Source organism: Lucilia sericata, unplaced genomic scaffold (genome assembly GCF_015586225.1).
Source record: "Lucilia sericata isolate MDLA Ls3-8-SP2 unplaced genomic scaffold, ASM1558622v1 Contig000159F_arrow, whole genome shotgun sequence".
Lineage (NCBI taxonomy): Eukaryota > Metazoa > Arthropoda > Insecta > Diptera > Calliphoridae > Lucilia > Lucilia sericata.
The window spans coordinates 269,068-292,500 of record NW_023994189.1 but is presented as its reverse complement, the minus strand read 5'-3'; the positions used below and the strand labels follow the sequence as shown (position 1 = coordinate 292,500).

The 23,433-nt window shown below is 30.3% G+C and overlaps 2 protein-coding genes across 2 annotated transcripts in view; both read left to right on the top strand.

The window, feature by feature from the left end:
- The window catches only part of LOC119601356, a 7,741-nt gene extending 5,990 nt beyond the window's left edge, over nt 1–1,751 (top strand). The window contains exons 2-4 of the mRNA XM_037952268.1: nt 345–469; nt 571–624; nt 1,110–1,751. Coding sequence (XP_037808196.1) covers nt 345–469; nt 571–624; nt 1,110–1,289 — 359 coding nt within the window. The 3' untranslated portion in view covers nt 1,290–1,751. The remainder of the gene's footprint in view (nt 1–344; nt 470–570; nt 625–1,109) is intronic.
- A 329-nt stretch (nt 1,752–2,080) lies between these two features.
- On the top strand, nt 2,081–6,514 carry LOC119601355. The gene is made up of 8 exons (XM_037952267.1): nt 2,081–2,510; nt 3,797–4,087; nt 4,141–4,340; nt 4,406–4,582; nt 4,656–4,802; nt 4,873–5,013; nt 5,084–5,206; nt 5,939–6,514. The coding sequence occupies exons 1-8, from the start codon at nt 2,271–2,273 to the stop codon at nt 6,039–6,041; spliced, it is 1,422 nt and encodes a 473-aa protein (XP_037808195.1). The 5' UTR covers nt 2,081–2,270; the 3' UTR covers nt 6,042–6,514.
- The last annotated feature ends 16,919 nt before the right edge of the window (nt 6,515–23,433 follow it).

Sequence of the window (23,433 nt, the reverse complement as noted above, 5' to 3'; positions counted from 1 at the left end):
TACAGCCATAACACTGCGTGAGCTAAATAAATAATTGTGAGAGAAAAAAAATGACGTGTATCCCTTTAAATTAATACAATTAACAACGAAATTTAACACTATTTAATTTGAATTTGTGTCCAAGTGCCGCAATCATTTGCTGTGTTAACCTCTTATAAAGAGGAAACTAAAGAAATATTCATCTATCCCTTTCCACTTTTAATTGTTTTATTTATCTTTTACTTTTACTTTATTTATATGTATGTATGTATGTATGTATGTATGTATGTATGTATGTATGTATGTATGTATGTATGTATGTATGTATGTATGTATGTATGTATGTATGTATGTATGTGTTTCAGCTTTACGCTGCTATGCTTGCAGCTATACGGCCAATAGTGGAGCTAATGATTCTTGTATTTACGAACCCAAGAAGAGTATAACTTGTTCCAAGAAATATTGTACAATAATACGTCAAGATTTAGTGGTGAGTGTGTTAAAGAAGAAGAAGAAGAATAATATATTTGTTATATGTATATGATAAATTAAGTTGAATGGTCAATATTTGTTTTTATATTGTATCTATAGCATCCTGCTGGATCAATTGTTTCTTTTTCAAGAAGTTGTGAGGATAAACCATTGGTAAGTGCTAGGAATACAAATATTTTATTTAATGTTAATTTTATTTAATCGTTTTTGTTGTAATCGAGTGGTGATTAAAGAAAGTAAGAAGGGTAAATAATTGTACAGTAAATATAAAAATGCGTCCCGCATTGATTCAGCGGTTGTTGCCTACTTTCCTGAGACGTCTGTAAGACCATTCAGGTTACATGGCTGGACGCCTTCTAACTCTAGCTAGCTTGAAGAGGATACATCAAAGCCATTGCCCGGGGATTACTTGGTCATATACCGGAAGTAGTTAGCTGCTTGGACTTTTCATAGAGGAATCGTCCTGGCCACTCTTAAGTGAGTGGCAATCAGAAAACTTTCAACTCTGTAAAGAGCCCCATTTAAAACTTATAATACTATTGTTTTAGAATCTAAAGAGGCTCTCCTTGCATTCATTCTCGAATTACTTTTTAAAAGAAAATTAAGATTTTTCGTTTTTTTTTTCTTTATTTTTCCAGTACTTGAATGCGGTGAAAACGGATACAACCTATAAAATGTATTTTCGTTCCTGCTCTTCAGATCTTTGCAACGATTCGGATGCCAAACGTTCGGCAACAAACTCTGATCCTAATTTTGGAGCTTCGGAAAATATGGTCATAAAAGGAAAAGAACAAATAAAAAGCAGAAGCAATCTATGATCATTAATTAAAATATAAATATCTTTACAGATAAATCTTACAATTTTTTATTTACATTTTACTTATTCTGTACTGTATAATCACAGTAATATTAAATATGCGCCTAAAATTATGCAATACATATTGAATAAATTTTCTTTGAACATTCAATTACAGTCAAAGCCATTTATAACAAACTGCGGGGTTTTACACATAATTTTTGAAAATTGTTATACAAAAAGATAATCATATTAAATTATACTTGAAGGACTGAAAAAGTAGTTTGTTTTATCAGAATCCAGAATTCGTTTTAAGCGGTTTTGACTGTAGTAAAACAAAATTGTATTGAATTGATATAGAGGTTTTTGCAAAAGCTCTCCTTTTCCCATTTAATTCAAATTGGCAAACAACAACAATAATAATAGAAAATAAGATACATAAATAAAAAAAAATAAATTAAAAATTTTGTATGCAATAAACATGATGAAAAATAAACCAAATAGCTCTTTAAAGATAAAACGATAATAACAGCAGCTGCAGTAGCAACAACATTTCTTGGAAATTATAACAAAACAAAAGATGTTTCTCTGCACTTAAATTTACATAATTTCTTATTCAATTATATAGATTTCTTTTAAAAAGCCTTCAAATTTATTTTGAAATTTGTCTGAGTGTATTTTTAAAAAAATGTTTATTGGAAAATGGAAATCAGCTGTTTACTTGACTTTATCAAAAGAAAATTTATTTTAATTTTGAATCATTGAATACTTTGTCAATTATTTTTTTTTCTTGTAGAATATTTTTCAACAATTCAAATCAGTTGAAAATTTTTTAAGCCAGAAGTCGCATGTCATAAAAATTAAAATTTCATTTTTTTTATTTTCTCAAACTCCTCCTCAATAAAAAAAAAACTCCTGTCAAGTTTCTTCTTATCTTCGTTGTGCAATCATATTAAGCAGATTAAATTTATAAATAAAATATAACGGATATCAAATTTAAAAAATGAATACTGAAAATCAAGATACTAATGCTGTGTCAAAGGAACAAACGGAAGAGAAACAAAAACCACAAGTGGAATCGCAAAAAGTTACACCTCTTCCGGTGTCCAGTATTAACGCTTTTAATACTGAGGAATTTCTAGCGCGTGTCAATATGAATGAGAAAATTAACTATTTGCTCAGGTCACCCACTAAAACACCAAATGGCACTCGTCAACGTTCGGTATTTACCTCAATAACAGCTGTAAGTTTTTCAAGAGTAAATTAACTTATTCTATAGAAAAGAACAACTTTTACTACAGAAAAGTTGTCGGAATCAGAACAACTTTTACTAGTTTTGTCCGAATCAGATCAACTTTTTTCTATAGAAAAGTTATTCCAATCGCAGGAACTTTTTCTAGGAAAAAGTTATCCGAATCAGAAACTTTTTCTAGAGAAAAGTTATCCAAATCAGAGATACTTTTTCTAAGGAAAAGATATCCGTATTAGAGCAACTTCTCCTATAGAAAAGTTATTCGAATTAGAGCAACTTCTATAGAAAAGTTGTCTGAATCAGATTAACATTTTCCATAGAAAAGTTGTCTGAATCAGATTAAACTTTTCTATAGAAAAGTTGTCTGAATAAGATTAACTTTTTCTATAGAAAAGTTGTCTGAATCAGATTAACTTTTTCTATTGAAATTTTGTCTGAATCAGATAAACATTTTCTATAGAAAAGTTGTCTGAACCAGATGAACTTTTTCTACAGAAAAGTTGTCTGAATCAGATGAACTTTTTCTACAGAAAAGTTGTCTGAATCAGATGAACATTTTCTACAGAAAAGTTGTCTGAACCAGATGAACTTTTTCTACAGAAAAGTTGTCTGAACCAGATGAACTTTTTCTACAGAAAAGTTGTCTGAATCAGATGAACTTTTTCTATAGAAAAGTTGTCTGAATCAGACTAACTTTTTCTATAGAAAAGTTGTCTGAATCAGATGAACTTTTTCTATAGAAAAGTTGTCTGAATCAGATGAACTTTTTCTATAGAAAAGTTGTCTGAATCAGATGAACTTTTTCTATAGAAAAGTTGTCTGAATCAGATTAACTTTTTCTATAGAAAAGTTGTCTGAATCAGATTAACTTTTTCTATAGAAAAGTTGTCTGAATCAGATTAACTTTTTCTATAGAAAAGTTGTCTGAATCAGATTAACCTTTTCTATAGAAGAGTTGTCTGAATCAGATTAACCTTTTCTATAGAAAAGTTGTCTGAATCCTGATCAATTTTCTTTATAGAAAAGTTATCTGAATCAAATCAACTTTTTCTATAGAAAAGCTGTCTAAATTAGATCGACTTTTTCTATAGAAAAGTTATCTGATCAAGTTTTTCTATACAAGAGCTATTTCCATAGAATAGTTGTCTGAATCAGAAGAACCTTTTCTATAGAAGATTTGTCTGACTTAGAGCAACTTCGTCTTTAGAAAAATAGTCCATATCAGAGCTACTCTACTATAAAGATTTTTCTAAAAAATATTTTTTTCTAATTTCTAGCCATCCCGTTTTAATGCCAGCGCTGCACCATTTGTCTCACAACAACATCGCATTTCTGGATCAAGCGGTATGACACCTAAAGACACATCAACACCATCCAGCTCCATGCCAACAAGACAAATGCCGATACCGGTGCATATGAGCTCTGCGTCACCGCATCACTATGGCGGTTATGAGTCGCCTATTACTGGTCGTAGTGGTGGCATGACACGTGGTGTTTTTAATACACGTTATCCGGTGGCACCACCACCTTCACCCATTTATGGTTTTGAAAATGATATTTGTAGGATGGTAAGTTGAAATAAGAAAATATTTGACATTTAGTTAAAAATACTACTTTACAGCCGACCACCCTATCACCTTCACCTCATGCTCAACAGTTTCCCCAGCCCATGCCGCCACCACCTTATGCTGTTGGCCGTTTGAGTGCCAGTCATCGCGGAGGCGTTGAATATAAGAATCCTACACCACCACCCTGTCCAGGTGCTGGACCAATAGCCATGACTAATGGCACAATACAGTTGCGTTTACGTGATGGCATACGGTAAATTTAATATTTGTTATTCAGATGAAAAGTAATTTTATAATATATATTTTTTTGTATATCAGCATCGATATGACTTTGGATAAAGCTGTAAGAGTTTTGAATCAACGCAGTATGGTGGCCATTGCCTTGTCTCGAAATTGTAGCAATACGGCTTTGATTCATCCCAATGGACGTATTTTACAAAGTGGTTCAAAAGTTGAGATTGTCACATATGATGGCATGAAGACTAATAATTATGTGTGAGTTTTTAATTGTTTAATTTTTTAGGAAAACAAGCAAATTTTGATTAAAATATTTGAATGTAATTAACAGTCGTTATGCCAAGATGTGGTACAAAGGTGTCAGTTTTACCAGTGAATCGTGTGCTTTAATCTATTTAGTGGATACAGCTGGTACTCGCACCACTACCGATACTTTTACAGATTTAACCAAAGACTATACACTAACAGTTTTCTATGAGTAAGTTTAAAAATTTAAAGAAAGCATTTTCTATATTTTATAAAAATCAATCAATTTTATATTTCTTTAGTGACTCTCGTCATGGTCCTTCTTATGTTCAAGATGCTAATGAAGTAATTCAAAACTCTTCTTACACCTGTACCGATGAGGGTACTGAAATATATGACATCAATGGTTTTCGCATTACTCAAGCTGCTGATGGTCTTGTCAAGTAAGAACAATTTTGAAAAATACTTTCTAAGAAGAAATGTGTATAAGAGATTATAATGATACATTTTCAGATTAACGCGTATCCATAGCAAATGTCTTATACGTACTAGTCCCGGTAATGGTTCGGCTACTTTGACTACACCTGGTATTCACTGTACCGCCTCGTTGGGTAAAACTTCACATTTATTTGTCAGGTAATTAAAGTTTTTAAAACAGATTGTACAAAAACTAATTTTTTCTATACAATTACCAGAAGAAGTTATTTCAATCAGAGCAACTTTTTCTATAGAAAAAATGACTCAATCAGAGCAACTTTTTCTACAAAATAGTTGTCTGTATCAGAGCAACATTTTCAATAGAAACGTTGTCTTTATCAGCGCAACTTTTTGTACAGAAAAGTTGTCTGTATCAGAGCAAATTTTTCTATAGAAAAGTTGTCTTAATCAGAACACCTTTTTCTATAGAAAAGTTATCTGTATCAGAGCAACTTTTCCTACAAAATAGTTGTCTGTATCAGAGCAACATTTTCATTAGAAAAGTTGTCTGTATCAGAGCAACTTTTTTTACAGAAAAGTTGTCTGTATCAGAGCAACTTTATCTATAGAAAAGTTGTCTATATCAGAGCAACTTTTTCTACAGAAAAGTTGTCTGTATCAGAGCAACTTTTTCTAAAGAATGTTGTCTGTATCAGAGCAACTTTTTCTTATAGAAAAGCTGTCCGTTTCAGAGTAACTTTTTCCATAGAAAAGTTGTCTCAATCAGAACAACTTTGTCCATGGAAAAGTTGTCTCAATCAGAGCAACTTTTACTATAGAAAAGTAATGTGTTTTAGTGCAACTTTTTCCATAGAAAGGTCGTCTGAATCAGAGAAACATATTCTCTGCAACTTTTTCTATAAAAATTTTGTGCGTTTCATCCTTTTTTAGGCGCAATGAGAAACGTATGCATTTTGATGGTTCCTGTTTCATTGTTCGAAATGCTGGACATTCTGCCGGTTTTAATGAAAATAATTTGCTAATTGTATATTGAATATATACAAATAAAATCGATTTAAAAAAATTTTTCAAATGTTGCTAGAAAGAAGAAAAGAAGTCTGAGGATGCTACACAAAATTAATTATTGCTGTGATACATAAAACTAAACTAATTGCAAAAAACAGAAAAAATAAATTCAATTAATTGTCGTCATAATTTTCAAATGTTTTACCAAAAAAACAAAAACAAATTAAGTTCTCGAAAGTGTGTTATCAAAATTACCTGTAATATTAAGTTTTCTATTTAAGCAATTCTCCCACGCATAAACTCCCTAAACTATAAAATAGAACTATAAAACTAAATACAAAGTAGTGCAAGTAAAAGAATACAATGTTAATGATATAATGAATTGGAAAAAAGTTCTAAAAGCTGTTGTATTGAAAACGGAGCTAATCACAAAGAAAATATCAAAAAAGCAAACCCTAACCGACCCTTCTACACACCTCAAAACCCAACAAAATCAAACAATCTACAAACTATGAGGGTAGAATGGCAAAATAGAAATTAAAAAAAAAAAGCAAGAAAACTTAACTTGCATAAAAAAATAAACTAAAAAACTTTCCAAAGGATAACTTCTCCATAAATGGTTTCTGTTCTGTGTTGTTGTTCCATAAGCTTCATGCGTTAGTAGTGTGCAGAGGAAAGTTATCCCGTATAAAAAAAGTTTCTGTGCCAGAGTACCAGTATGGCTTGGTAAAAACAAAAACAAAAATAAAGTAAAAGAATAAAACCAATCATAGGAAATCAAACAATGGTGACCATCCTTAATGGTACCCCTAATAGTAAAATCCACAAAAATGTAACCATCCTTTATAGCAGGAGTTTGACATATTTCGTCCTAACGTATCCTTAAATGTTTATGTATTTTTGTTTGTTATTAATGAGTTTTTTTGTAAATGTCTTAAGATTTTTTTTTAATAGTAATTTGTTAGAATAGTAATTGTTGTTATATTAGTAAATATCAATTCAATAATTTGTAATTCAAACATTAGCATTATTTAGTTAATGTTATGTTTGTTAGATTATTTTCGTGTTGTCTTTAAATGTTAAATGTATTTTGGCTTTAATGTAACAAAATTGTTTAAATAAATGGAAAAAATTATAATGTATTATGAAAGATTTAAAAGTTTCGATTTTACTTGCAAAATAATAGATGAACTGGGTCCATGAGTTAGTCTAATTCTAATTCGTTCATCGGATTGAGACAACTTTTCTAGAAAAAAGCTTCTCTGAGACAACTTTTCTATAGAAAAAGTTCGTCTGATTGAGACAACTTTTCTATAGAAAAAGTTCGTCTGATTGAGACAACTTTTCTATAGAAAAAGTTCATCTGATTGAGACAACTTTTCTATAGAAAAAGTTCGTCTGATTGAGACAACTTTTCTATAGGAAAAGTTAGTTTGATTGAGACAACTTTTCTATAGCAAAAGTTAGTCTGATTGAGACAACTTTTCTGTAGAAAAAGTTGCTCTGATTGAGACAACTTTTCTGTAGAAAAAGTTGCTCTGATTAAAACAACATTTCTATTGAAAAAGTTTCTCTGATTGAGACAACTTTTCTATAGAAAAAGTTTCTCCGATTGAGACAACTTTTCTATAGAAAAAGTTTCTCTGATTGAGACAACTTTTCTATAGAAAAAGTTTCTCTGAATCAGACAACTTTTCTATAGAAAAAGTTGCTCTGATTGAGACTTTTCTATAGAAAAAGTTTCTTTAATTGAGACAACTTTTCTATAGAAAAAGTTTCTTTAATTGAGACAACTTTTCTATAGAAAAAGTTTCTCTGATTGAGACAACTTTTCTATAGAAAAAGTTTCTTTAATTGAGATAAATTTTCTATAGAAAAAGTTTCTCTAATTGGGACAACTTTTCTATAGAAAAAGTTTCTCTGATTCGAGAACTTTTCTATAGAAAAAGTTGATCTGATTCAGACAATTTTTCTGTAGAAAAAGTTACTCTGATTGAGATAACTTTTCTGTGGAAAAAGATAGTCTGATTTGGACAACTTTTCTATAGAAAAAGTTTCTCTGATTGAGACAACTTTTCTATAGAAAAAGTTTCTCTGATTGAGACAACTTTTCTATAGAAAAAGTTTCTCTGATTGAGACAACTTTTCTATTGAAAAAGTTTCTCTGATTGAGACAACTTTTCTATTGAAAAAGTTTCTCTGATTGAGACAACTTTTCTATAGAAAAAGTTTCTCTGATTGAGACAACTTTTCTATAGAAAAAGTTTCTTTAATTGAGACAACTTTTCTATAGAAAAAGTTTCTTTAATTGAGACAACTTTTCTATAGAAAAAGTTTCTTTAATTGAGACAACTTTTCTATAGAAAAAGTTTCTTTAATTGAGATAACTTTTCTATAGAAAAAGTTTCTCTAATTGGGACATTTTTTCTATAGAAAAAGTTTCTCTGATTCAGAGAACTTTTCTATAGAAAAAGTTGATCTGATTCACACAATTTTTCTGTAAAAAAGGTTACTCTGATTGAGATAACTTTTCTGTGGAAAAAGATAGTCTGATTTGGACAACTTTTCTGTAGAGAAAGTAGCTCTGATTGAGACAACTTTTCTATAGAAAAAGTTTCTCTGATTGAGATAACTTTTCTATAGAAAAAGTTTCTCTGATTGAGACAACTTTTCTATAGAAAAAGTTTCTCTGATTGAGACAACTTTTCTATAGAAAAAGTTGCTCTGATTGAGGCAATTTTTCTATAGAAAAAGTTGCTCTGATTGAGGCAATTTTTCTATAGAAAAAGTTGCTCTGATTGAGGCAATTTTTCTATAGAAAAAGTTGCTCTGATTGAGGCAATTTTTCTATGGAATAAGTTTCTATGATTGAAACAACTTTTCTATAGGAAATGTTGCTCTGATTGAGATAACTTTCCCATAGAAAAAGTTTCTCTGATTGGGACAACTTTTCTTTAAAAAAACCATTCTCTGATTGTGACAATATTTTTTAGGTAAAGTTGCTCTAATTGAGACAACTTTTGTATAGAAAAAGTTGCTCTGATTGAGACAACTAATAAGGAAAACAAAATGTCAAAGAAATTAAATTTAGATTCGTGGTCACGACGATAAGGTTACACAAAAGAAATGAATCATGTATTAAGAACAAACCTCAAACACTTGGTTGGTAACCGCGTAATATGATTCGATAAAGCAACTTTAGGAAAGTTAAACAAACTATACTTTCCAATGCAATTACAAGTAGTTAACACCAACTCCCACCTTTTTGTATATAATGGATTTAGTACGTTAACAATTATGTACAACAACTTGTTACCGTGCTTTTCCAGTATTTAGTGGCATTATGGTTTCAATTACCACTAATTACATAAAATAATAAAGTAAAATAATTTTCTAAAAAGATTAATATAATTGTTTTCAACGTGATGTGTTAGAAGGAAGAAACCTTAGATAAAATTGTTTATGATTTTTAAATTATATTTGCTGGACATGTTCGAAAGAAGTTTTTAAAGTTAAGAACTTTTTAAAACGTGTTTTTTTTTAAGAAAGTGAGTAATATGAGGAGAAGAATAAGAAGAAAATAAAAACTGTTCAAATTAATAAAAATAAAGAAACTGCAAAGTAAACAATTAGTAAGAACAAATAAACAGTTTATTTTTTTTTAATAAAAAAGTTTAAATAATGTTTGCTTTTGCTTGTTTATGTATGTGTGTGTGTTAGTGTGAGAGTCAATATCTTTTAGTTCGAAGTGACGGTATCAAACTAGTTATTTTATCTAGGAGGAAGTAAGACTATGTAGTTCAAAGTAGAAAATTGACTGTATACTTTCTAAACGGTTTAAAGTGTTAATTGAGTGATACTAAAAAGATGATTGACTACCTGCTTGATTACTAGGGGATACTTAATTGGCGTTTATTTCTATTACAAAGAAATCGTATGAGTTAAAGAACTAAATATTGGAAAACCTTTAAGAAAAAGGATACTTTGCTTCCTAGTAAAACTACCGGATATTTATTTACTCAATTGTGTGTGTGTGTGTAACGGATGTATTGCGCATTTGACAATTCCTTAAAGGTTTTTGCTTTATTTTAACTTTTTATTATAGCCATCACATGAGGGATTTCAACAATTCAAATACAAATGTTTTGTGTTTCAAGGAAAACCTTTTTTGTTGTAGTTGTAGTTTATGAGTATAATTTCCTTTTTTTCTGTACTATTTTAATGGGGCCAGTAAATCTAATTTTAATTAGCACTTTAAACAAACAACTTAATGGTTTCAAGTTTGTTTTTAGTTCTCGAATGTATAGCAATTCCATGGAGTACATTTACTTTATAGTAAAATGAATTTTAGAATTTTATGCTAAAATATTTATAAATAAATAACATTAATATAAAGTAGTGTACTTGGTTATTTTATTTCTTTCTGTATTGCCTTAAGGAAATGTTATTAAATTTTAATAATCAAATATTTTGAAAGGACTTTACTAAGAGAAATATGAATGTTTTATATTTTAAGAAAAATGATGATGATACAAATACTTGGACAATGCTACTTAAAATATTTGAAGTCATTTTACTTAAAACTTGTAGACTATAAAATATTTAAGTAGATAAAATTTCCTCTCACAAATTTTAAGATAGATATTTTATAATATTGAAATATTTGAATAATTTAGTTATTAACAGCAACAGTAGGATCCCAGCAAAAACTTGGTGATGATAAGTACTAAAAGATACACTTACTTTTCAAGCCTATTACATACCGTCTGCATTACTTTTATTTGATCCCACTTTGTAACTCCTTATTTTAAAGTACTTATTTAACTAGTTATTTGTTAGCCAGTGTAATAGTTACTCACTTCAATTATAAAGAAGTAATAAAAAACGTTATTTTTCAATGTAAGTTTTTGCTGGGTGTCACATAACTGGTGATGTATATACATATACTTTTCTAATAGCTTAGCTTGTTATTGAATATACTTCCCAAAAATACTTAATTATTTTATTTTTTGAAAACACGTTTCTTTTCTTAATTCTCTTTAATCCTTTTAAATGGTCATGACGTTTTCCTTTTTCTTTTGTTTTGAACATTTTTATGAAAATACAATTTACAATTTTTATAGTTATTTGTTGTAATTTCTGTCACTTGATGAGATTAAACGATAAAAACTTTTCACACTTAATTATTGAATTTTTTTAAATTTATTTTTGTTTTTTTAAGAATATAAAGAGTTTTGGTAAGGACTCCCTTAAAAAAAAGTCCTTTGAATACCTTTTTTTTATTATTTCGTATTCTAAAAGTGAAAACAAAAAATAAATATAAAATTCTTTAAGCTAAATCAGCAGGGAATCTGAGAGTCCTTTAAGATTTAAACTTAAAATAACTTTAAGTCCTTTATATCCTACCCCAATATACATACATAGGTAGAATATTTTCGGTTTGTGATGGTATTTATAATACACTATTATATTGATCCTATACCCAGCTTTAAGTAATACGATCTATATAGGGTCGATTTACGTTTTTCGTCCCTTTACCTAGTGACCTACAATTTGGACTTTTTGGCTTAAAAGTATCTTTATAATAATTGCCCAGCAATTAGGGGGTAGAGTCCCAAACAAGCCACCAACAACCCAGTTGACTAAACATTTTAACAAGAGCTTGTCATAGGACCTAAGAGAAAGTCAATCACTACTCCATATATTACAAAACGACGGTCGGAGTGTTAGTACATAGGAGTCAATGTATGGTAATGAACCTTTTCGCTTTAAATTGATTTTAAAGGTCTATTCTCTAGATTACTTGGGGACAAGTTAATGTCGAGTGCTTTAACACCTGCCAACACGGTCTATTTCACAGTCTTTTTCAACCACTGGGTGAGTTTTTGTGATGACTCACCACCGCCCCATTGTGCTTCTCACAAGCAGGTGGCAATTTACATATATGGAATTTCCGGTCTAGTATACGTGCAGTTTGCTCAAGTACTTGAGCTATCTAATCTCTGACCCGTTGCTTAACTTTCGAGATGCAAAAAACTTCACTTCCGTTTACAACCACGCAGATGGAAAGGCCTCTGTTGAGTCAGAAACAACACCTAGAGACATAACCGGCAGATGAGTTCCGTATACCCCTACATTCATCCTGTATCATGTACAATGAACATCAACTCATTTCCAACTCCAGTCACTTCTCTGTGGGGTATCTGTTGTCAATCGCCAACAGCACCGAACTTATCCCGTAATATAGATTTCACCGTGCATTAATTAGTCTTTTAACCGCACTGCGAATTAGTGTTTAAACCACAGCTACTATGTGGAAGTGGAAGGAAGGAACCTCAACTAACCAGACAGGACAAGCCCTGCGGGCAACTGGCCACCCGTTCGACCCCATGTCAAATCATTTCATTACTAGCCGAGGAGTGAAATGACATCACCAGTTTATAGTCCCGGCAGACTAGAGGTACTGGAAGCCCCTCTTTACCCCGGGATTGCCATACACCAAGATGAGGGTCTTTCATCAAGAAACATGCCCGGAGGGCAAAGTAATGACAAATGAGTAATGACAGTAAAGTAATAACTGTCTCCTCTCTCGCTTCCAAAAGAGTACATTCGTTTCAAAGAGTACATTCGTGACGAAAGACAAATTAGAGCCAACCAGTGGACTATCATTGGATGCATCTTATCCGATATCGGATACGAGATCAGCACCTTACGCAAATTTTTCGACTGAATTGTTTGTCGGTATGTGTAAGAAAGTTTGATTAATGTTCATGTCCTGGAAATAATGTTATTTTTATTGTAATCTCTCAAGATGCAAAATACCACAACTTCCGCAAATAATTTTGTATATACACGTGTGTTACTTACACTTGTATGTACATTAAGGTGGCCCAAAACTTAGATTACCCATATTTCCAACTGAAATAAAAGTTTTAATACGATATAAAAGTATGTCACCGGACCAAAAGATAAAAAAGGGGGATTTTGAAGCTTTATGGGATATTTCATATTTCTTTCAATCTTGTATAGGTCCACCCTAATGTTACATTTCAAAAATTGAAACATGTAATACTTAATATTATAGACCCAAATCAAACAAAAAAAAAACTTAATCACCATCAGCATCATCAACTTTGTCATTATTTTTTATCATTTACAAAATATGTTTATACATACATACTTACATACATACATAGTATAATTAATTCATTGGTTTTAAGTATTTGTTCTCTCATTCATAAAACTTTCTTTCTATCTCCTCCTCTAACATTTAAAAAGTTGGATCTATAACTGTTTTTAATGGTTGACATCAATGACATACACACAAACCTAACTGTCAAACGACGGCGATAGCTCTTTGGTTTGTTTCTCAAGTAATTAGAAGAAAATGCAAACGTTTTGTTGTTGTTGGTGTATCCCATATACAGAAAAAAAAGACATCAAACGAATTTTGCACTTAATTGGGTATAAAATTAAATTAAAACTTTTTACACACACTTGAGTGCCACCAAAGTAAAAAAAAAAGAAAAAATGACACAGTCACACTGTGTTATAAACTCTTAAATGTATATGATACATATTCTATATACATACATACTTATTAATATATAAAGGAGACGTCATACTTATATACATATGTACATATTTATATACACAAATATGATTATATATAAATATTATATACTCATTATTGTTATTTACCAAAAGAAGGATTTTTATAACGTTTTAAATATAAATACAAGTATTTATATGTATGTATATGTAAGTATTAGAATGTTATCATGTATGTGTTTATACATACATATGTAGATCTGTATCACAGCGTTTCGGAAGAAGTCAAGGAATCTTTTTAGTATGTACTTTTCACGATGTTCAAGTTTTTCTAAAGAAATAGTTGTCTGAATAAGAGCAAAAGTTGTCGCAATCAGAGGAACCTTTTCTATAAAAAAGTTGTTTGAATCAGAGCAACTTTTTCTACATAAAAGTTGTTTGAATCAGAGCAACTTTTTCTATAGAAAAGTTGTCTGAATCAGAGCAACTTTTTCTATAGAAAAGTTGTCTGAATCAGAGCAACTTTTTCTATAGAAAAGTTGTCTGAATCAGAGCAACTTTTTCTATAGAAAAGTTGTCTGAATCAGAGCAACTTTTTCTATAGAAAAGTTGTCTGAATCAGAGCAACTTTTTCTATAGAAAAGTTGTCTGAATCAGAGCAACTTTTTCTATAGAAAAGTTGTCTGAATCAGAGCAACTTTTTCTATAGAAAAGTTGTCTGAATCAGAGCAACTTTTTCTATAGAAAAGTTGTCTGAATCAGAGCAACTTTTTCTATAGAAAAGTTGTCTGAATCAGAGCAACTTTTTCTATAGAAAAGTTGTCTGAATCAGAGCAACTTTTTCTATAGAAAAGTTGTCTGAATCAGAGCAACTTTTTCTATAGAAAAGTTGTCTGAATCAGAGCAACTTTTTCTATAGAAAAGTTGTCTGAATCAGAGCAACTTTTTCTATAGAAAAGTTGTCTGAATCAGAGCAACTTTTTCTATAGAAAAGTTGTCTGAATCAGAGCAACTTTTCCTATAGAAAAGTTGTCTGAATCAGAGCAACTTTTCCTATAGAAAAGTTGTCTGAATCAGAGCAACTTTTTCTATAGAAAAGTTGTCTGAATCAGAGCAACTTTATTTATAGAAAAGTTGTCTGAATCAGAGCAACTTTTCCTATAGAAAAGTTTTCTGAATCAGAGCAACTTTTCCTATAGAAAAGTTTTCTGAATCAGAGCTACTTTTTCTATAGAAAAGTTGTCTGAATCAGAGCAACTTTATTTATAGAAAAGTTGTCTGAATCAGAGCAACTTTTTCTGTAACTTTCTGAATAACTTTTTCTATAAAAAATATTGTCTAAAATCGCTGCCTCAGTCATAACATCTTTTTCTATAGAAATTTGCTATTTCACCCACCAGAAGTAAACGCCATCCTGAAACTACAGGGTATTATTATACTTTTGTATTGGTCCACAAAATATTTACATGTGTGTTAAAAATTCAAATTTAAACGTTGTGTTTTTTACCGAGTGTATCTAAATGAGTACATTTAGTATGTATGTGAATTTTTAATGAAATATATAAATTTTAATGAGAATGTGGGGTTATAAAGGAAGCATATAATATTCTAATCTATGTTTATTTATTCAAACATAACTAAACCAAACCACCCACGCTCCGCACACAACATACATACAATTGGACAAAAGACTTTGGTTGACCGAATTTGTTCTGGGAGTTCAAGAGGCTGATGCTGCTGCTGTTGTTGTCAGTTTGATCAAAAGCAATGTTATGTATATTGCTTTTGTCACATTGACATAAAGGATAAACATTTGAACACTTAATTTTAGATTTTAAATAAATATGTGTGTATGTTTGTATCAATAAGAATTCGATTTTTATATATAACCTTCAATATGTTTTATACAGGGTTATTTCTGAAGAAAAACCTCAACAAATTGTTGTTTAAATTTATCATCATTTGGATTATGTCCAAGTGAGAAAATTTCATAATGAACTGCATAAAATATGTTGTTAAGTGAATGGCCATTTTATTGTTATTAAGAAATGTCCTTGCTATATTTAAGGTTAGTTTGAGGTTTGGTTTTATTTGTATGTTTTTATAAAAGGATTAAAAAAAACATAATTATAATTATAAATATTTTATTTATCATTCTGGTAGTATGTTAGTGTATTAGTTTGTGAGGTTACGTTTTCGATTTCCACCAAAGACTCTTTCCTCTTTGTCTTCGATTTCACAACGTTCTTCTTCACTTTTCCATCTTGATAGAAAAGTTCACTGAATCAGACTTACTTTTTCTATAGAAAAGTTGTCTGAATCAGACTTACCTTTTCTATAGAAAAGTTGTCCGAATCAGACTTACCTTTTCTATAGAAAAGTTGTCCGAATCAGACTTACCTTTTCTATAGAAAAGTTGTCCGAATCAGACTTACTTTTTCTATAGAAAAGTTGTCTGAATCAGACTTACTTTTTCTATAGAAAAGTTGTCTGAATCAGACTTACTTTTTCTATAGAAAAGTTGTCTGAATCAGACTTACTTTTTCTATAGAAAAGTTGTCTGAATCAGACTTACTTTTTCTATAGAAAAGTTGTCTGAATCAGACTTACTTTTTCTATAGAAAAGTTGTCTGAATCAGACTTACTTTTTCTATAGAAAAGTTGTCTGAATCAGACTTACTTTTTCTATAGAAAAGTTGTCTGAATCAGACTTACTTTTTCTATAGAAAAGTTGTCTGAATCAGACTTACTTTTTCTATAGAAAAGTTGTCTGAATCAGACTTACTTTTTCTATAGAAAAGTTGTCTGAATCAGACTTACTTTTTCTATAGAAAAGTTGTCTGAATCAGACTTACTTTTTCTATAGAAAAGTTTTCTGAATCAGACTTACTTTTTCTATAGAAAAGTTGTCTGAATCAGACTTACTTTTTCTATAGAAAAGTTTTCTGAATCAGACTTACTTTTTCTATAGAAAAGTTTTCTGAATCAGACTTACTTTTTCTATAGAAAAGTTGTCTGAATCAGACTTACTTTTTCTATAGAAAAGTTGTCTGAATCAGACTTACTTTTTCTATAGAAAAGTTGTCTGAATCAGACTTACTTTTTCTATAGAAAAGTTGTCTGAATCAGACTTACTTTTTCTATAGAAAAGTTGTCTGAATCAGACTTACTTTTTCTATAGAAAAGTTGTCTGAATCAGACTTACTTTTTCTATAGAAAAGTTGTCTGAATCAGACTTACTTTTTCTATAGAAAAGTTGTTTGAATCAGACTTACTTTTTCTATAGAAAAGTTGTCTGAATCAGACTTACTTTTTCTATAGAAAAGTTGTTTGAATCAGACTTACTTTTTCTATAGAAAAGTTGTCTGAATCAGACTTACTTTTTCTATAGAAAAGTTGTCTGAATCAGACTTACTTTTTCTATAGAAAAGTTGTCTGAATCAGACTTACTTTTTCTATAGAAAAGTTGTCTGAATCAGACTTACTTTTTCTATAGAAAAGTTGTCTGAATCAGACTTACTTTTTCTATAGAAAAGTTGTCTGAATCAGACTTACTTTTTCTATAGAAAAGTTGTCTGAATCAGACTTACTTTTTCTATAGAAAAGTTGTCTGAATCAGACTTACTTTTTCTATAGAAAAGTTGTCTGAATCAGACTTACTTTTTCTATAGAAAAGTTGTCTGAATCAGACTTACTTTTTCAATAGAAATGTTGACTGAATCAGACTTAGAAATGTTGTCTATAGAAATGTTGTCTGATTTAGAATCAGATTTTCTATAGAAAAGTTGTCTGATTTGATCTTGTTCGATTGTGACTTAGTTCTTCTATAAAAAAGATGTTCGATTCTGATTTAGTTTTTCTATAGAAAAGTTGTCTGATTTAAACTAACTTTTCTGTAAAAAAGTTGTCTGATTTATACATACTTTTTCTATATAACTTTTGGATGAACATGTTGACCGTTTTGAAGAATTTATATAAATTTTGAACCATTGACCCCATTATAGAAACACCCTGTTTTCCTAGACACAATGTTGCAACAAAACTTATTCAATAATTATGTATCGAGTTGTAAAAAAAAGGGGAAAAAGTATACAACGGCATAAACTCTTACGGCTGATGTTTTCAAAAGAGCGTTAGTTCTAAAGTGTATATTGTTTGTATAGAAATAAGTTTAGTACAAAATGGTCTTGACAACTTTTGAATGAACTTTAGTTAAGAACAAAACTTAATTTTGACAATGAATTTTCTAACGAGGAAACTTTTTGCAGTTATGTAAAATAAATACACTTGTCTAGCTTTCTTATTTGTTGGGTGACAAGTAAAGGGGGCGAGTAGGAGAGTGAGAGTGGAGGTGTGGATGGGTTGTCGTTCACATATTCATGAAATTGTTGTGCAAAGACATTATGAGATTGTTTTGAAAACTATTAAGTCAAAAGCTCTAGAGAATATTGTACTTGTCTTGTCTGGATAATAATATTTAATACAATAAAATGTTTATGATATGAGCATTAAATAAAATATGTAAGCAGAAAAACAGCAAAATGTCTATGAGTATTACACTATTTACAATTGTATATGTTTTCTATTTCAAAGATTTCAAATATGAAATATTTCAAAATTTTTTCCAGAATTAGAAATTTTTGAAATTAAAAAAGGAAATTTTAGAAATATAATTGTAAAATTTTCAAATACAATTAGAAATGGTGTTTTATTGTTTAATAACACACGCTCTCTCTCTGTTTTTCACTGTGTGTGTGTGTGTGTGTGTGTAAATCTCTATTTAAAATTAAGAGTAGGTACAGACATATGCACGTATGCACATTTAATGTAAGGATATATGTAAATATCTACTTTAGCGGTAGACAGTGACGTGGTCAAGGGTCAATTACAAGTTTTATTTTTCGCAAATTCTTCAATAAGAAAATGTTTATGTTTCAGATTATAAAATATGATTACTGAAATTAAAAATGTTGACAAGAATTATCTTACTTGTCCTTACAATAACATTTTCGACATTAAGTTTTTTCTTTGAAATCAGACCACCTCTGATGAGATTTTCTATTGGTAATAAGAGGGAAATTTAATTATTGATGTATAAATAGATACTTAAAGTAGGATGTAACCACATTGTATATTAAAAAATAAACAACAATATGTAAAAAACAACAACATTCCATAAAATAGAACAAGCAATACCATCAGCATCATCATCATCATTATGAGATATTTTTTTTATGTACTGAACCATGTTTACATAGATGGTTGGATATGGATAGATATGTAACAAGATTACAGCTATAACATCATATATACATGAACATATATTGTTTATGTACTCAATATATATAATGTATTGCAATATACATATATTTATTAGTGTACGTGGGAAAACTGAAATGTCCTTTCAATATTTGAAGAGTTGGCGCTTTAGAAAAAGGACACTTTCAATGAGGTTATTAAACATTTCTATTTAAAAGACATTAAACATAATGTGGCATCAGCAATTGTTTATTTTAATGATTGAGTTTAAACAGCGTTGTAAATTTACAAGTGATAAACCTATACATACCCCATAAAACTTTTGGAAATACTGCTCAAACATCAAAAGTGCAATATACTCAAAATTTATGATCAATTTTGTCCGGGATAAGAATGTCTCTTTCTGAAAACGATATCTATGGATACTATAACACATTTCGGTGGACATTCGACATTATGACACAAAAAGTACCAGTAGAAAACTCAAAATGTACCAGCTGAATAACGAAAAAGTACCAAAAAGTGCCCTTTGATTAATTCGCATTCAGAACTCTGTTTTTTAAGTTAAATATTATAGAAAAGAAACATGTACACAGACAAACGGATAGACGGACAGCCGGACGGACATACATGCTTAATCAGAAAGTGATTCTGACCCAAATGTTATACTTTAAGGTGGTTGTTGGACCAATATTTTTGGGTGTTACAAACATCAGCATAAACTCATAATACCCTGGTATAAAAAGTACCAGTTGAGAAAAGAAAGGTACCAATTGAAAACGAAAAAGCACCAAAAATCCTTTACTACAGATTTCCATTCACTCAGGACTCTGATTGTGTGATTGTCTTATTTACAACAGGACTTTGCATTTTGAGAACGAAAATGTTCCCTTTTACAGATAGCGCTGAAAAATTGTGTCTGGCCTACTATCCAATAGTACTAACATTGGTGCAAATTTCGTCAAAATCGATTTTTTGAGTTGGGTCACTTGATATGAAATTGCCCATATGTATAACTCAAATAATCATATATTTGTGAGGATCGATATATAGATCTTTTTAAAACAAGTAACATTGCCCTCCATATTATTAGTAATGGGCGTGGCATAACGTAAAGTTCTAACATTGTATGTGTGACATCTGAATCACTGATTTAGCACCAGTAGCAGAAAGAAGTTATATTATATACCTACCATCAAAATATCAAAATTTGGTACTTATTATATTCTTAAGATCTTATGGATGGAATTCTCACAAATATTATCTTTTGATAACATTTCTCTGTGATTTTGATAGCACCTCACAATTTTATCTCAATTATTAAGTAATCGTAATAAAATTGTGCATAAATTATACTGGCAAACATCGGACCCTATTTGATCCTAACCTTTGGTCAACTCAGAAAATTGCTCTAACTTTCATATCACAGATGTTGAACATATAAACGTTAGGATAGGATCTAACAACTATAATCAAGATCATATGCGTGCTGATCCATATTTGCCTCTATTCTCCTAATCTTTAAGGATTATTTTATAAGATAAAATTCGATAAAAATGATTCATTCCAAGATATAAATCGCTCAATTAGTTTGTTACCTTGAAAGTAGAATGAGATCCGAAAAAATTCAATTAGGCTTCTAACGGGTTTTGACCGTTCCAAATGGGCCAATCAAACTTGGTGGCAGCAAGATGCTGATCAAGTATTGTTTACTGACGGTGATACTGGAACAGGCATTTGTGGTCCTAACTCCGGAAGACAATCGCCAGGGGAAAATATCCCTCAATCTACCAGGCGGAAATCTACGCCATCTTCATCTGTGCTAGAGAGTGCGTGAGGAGAAGGTTAAGGGGTCTGAGAATTTACATAATGTCAGACAGTCAAGCAGCACTCAAGGCCTTACTTTCGTATTAAGTTAGGTCGGGTGTTGTGATGGACTGTGTGTCCTAATTGAACGTACTTGATAAACACAACAAATTAACAATATCTAGACTGCTTAGCAAATAGAGACGCTCATCGCCCACTTATCGGCCCTGAATCATCAAGGTTACGTCAGACAAAGATGTGTAACGTGGGTCGAATCGGGAAGCAACAACAGGCTTTGACAGACAAAGCGCTTAATCATGCTATCAAGAGAAAAAAATCCCAAAAGTTGTCATCGCTTAACAAATGTGATCTCAGGATACTAAATCACGAGACACTGTGGTCTCAGATATCAGCAATTCATTCTAGGAAACACCATATCGAAGCTATGCATATTTTGTGGCTGCCAGGAGGAAACCTCAGAATACTAATTGTGCAAATGTCCAACACTAAGGACTGGTCGAGAAAGAATCTTAGGTGCTGCAACACTAGCCCCGAAGAATATATTCAAACTCTCACCAATCAAACCTGTTATTTTCAAACGTGAATTAAACCTGTTATCATGGTGAACTCATGGGCTGCACAAAAGATCCAAAACAGGGTCGCAGTGCTTATGGCTCTCTCTAATCTAATCTAACGGGTCTGTTGTGCGCTCAGAGTCTCTATTTAGTATCAAACCCATGAACTCCCCACTAACCGATTAGAAAACTACGAACTAACCTAGAGAATGAACTTGCATTAGAGTTTCCCCTATAATTCGGAAAATAATCTCCTGCTCATATTAATAAAGATATGAAAATCCCATAAACTTTCCAAAACTAGGGACATCTTTGTATTTACAAATGAATTTGCAGGCTCCAATATTTCAACCAACAATAACAACTAGTTTCATAGTTCATATTTGGAAATTTAGTTTTGTTGCTGTATGTGTTTTCTGATAACTTTGAAACCCCTAGAGGTACTTTTTTCATATTTCTAAATCAATTAAACACACATGTTTCTGAGTGTTTTAATCTATATTTTTGAAACAACTTTTTCGTCTGCTATCATAACCGCTTAAGTCTCAGCAAGCTGTGACATTGTAAAAGTATTTGTATGTGTTAGTGTGTCTAAATTAATCGAAAACACATGCATAAATATTGATATATGTAAATATATATACGAACAAATGCTTGCATATGTGTTGTATTTTAATAAAATAGCAAAAATAAAAAATAAAAAAATAAAAGTTATAATAAATTTATAGATACTCGAAAATGTATTTTAATACTCAAAACATGTGAAGGATTTGTGAGAGTTTGTGAGTGTATATGTATGTATGTAACAATTTATGACAAACAGTGTACTTACATTTTGATTGGATCCATTATTGGTGTTGTTGGTTGTGTAGGTAGTGGTGGTGGTAGTAGTCGTTTCACGACAGCTGGCTGCTGAGGGATGAGGTGAGGTAGGTGGAGATGGTTGTGGAATTGAGGGGCCCGTTCTATTGCGTAGACGGGCTAAAGCACTCCTTAGGCCTTCCGTATTTGTGTTGTCGGGCCCCTTTCCAAACAAAATGCATCCACAAAACACTTTGAATGTTTTGGGTTGGAGTTTATTAAATATATTTGGAGTTTTGCTTTCGCTTTCGTTAACGTTTATTATAAGTTTTTTATCACTTGAGAGTTAGGTGTAAAAAGAAACATACTTTAAAATATATATTTTTCTAACTTGGCAGACAAATTCAATTATTTCACAAAAGGATTTCATAGGGAAATTGCTTTTGAAAGCCTAACATTAACACACTTTCATGTTTTAGCAAACAAACTTTGACGCACACACACACACATACTCGTACAATTTTTATTTATTTAGTCTATAGGTTGTAAAAAAACCATTAACTTTGATATTCTATCTTAGCAATAGATTTAGCCTTTTTTTTGGAACACTTCACACCGAACGAGCGAGCGATTGTGTATGTTAAGTTTAACCTTTTTTGCTGTTGTTTGCCCTTAAAATGCAACATATGGTAAAATTTTTATCGCTCCAAGAGATTAGGAACATTAGATAGATGGTTGGTTAAACACTTTCACATGATAAATAAATATAAAAAAAGTGTAAAAGGCACAAAATAAATAACTAAATAAGAAGATGGATTTGCTTTTTTTATTAACTCTAAATCCAGTTGGTGTTAAATAAAATTATTATGATTTTTTTTCTCTTATAATGTACATACTGTAATGTACATATTAAATTTAATAAAAATAATTAACATACTCGTGTGGGGATTTGTGTTTTTAATGAAATATTATGAAAAAACTTTAAATGTAATTATTATTAATATTATGATGAATAATAAATTTCCTTTATATGATGAAATATGTATGTAATAAACATTAACATGGTTTATAGTTTATTAATATTGTTTGATGAAAATATGACTTAATTTCATTATTTTTCAATTTATTTGAATATTGAGTTTTACTCCAGGGATTTAGACAGCAACATTTGGAAGATTTATCAAAAAAAAAAGATAATTAATTTTAATTTGCTGCTAAGATTAAACTAACAGCATTTATTTACAAACACATCAGAACATATGATAACAATATTTAAATATGTTGTATTAGTTATATACATTTAACATTAATTAAATATTACTCATACGTATTACGTATTAATTCTCTTACTTTTGTTTAACATAATTTTATATCTTAGACAACATTTTTTAATTTTCTTAAATTTCCTTTGAATTCAATTACTGAAAA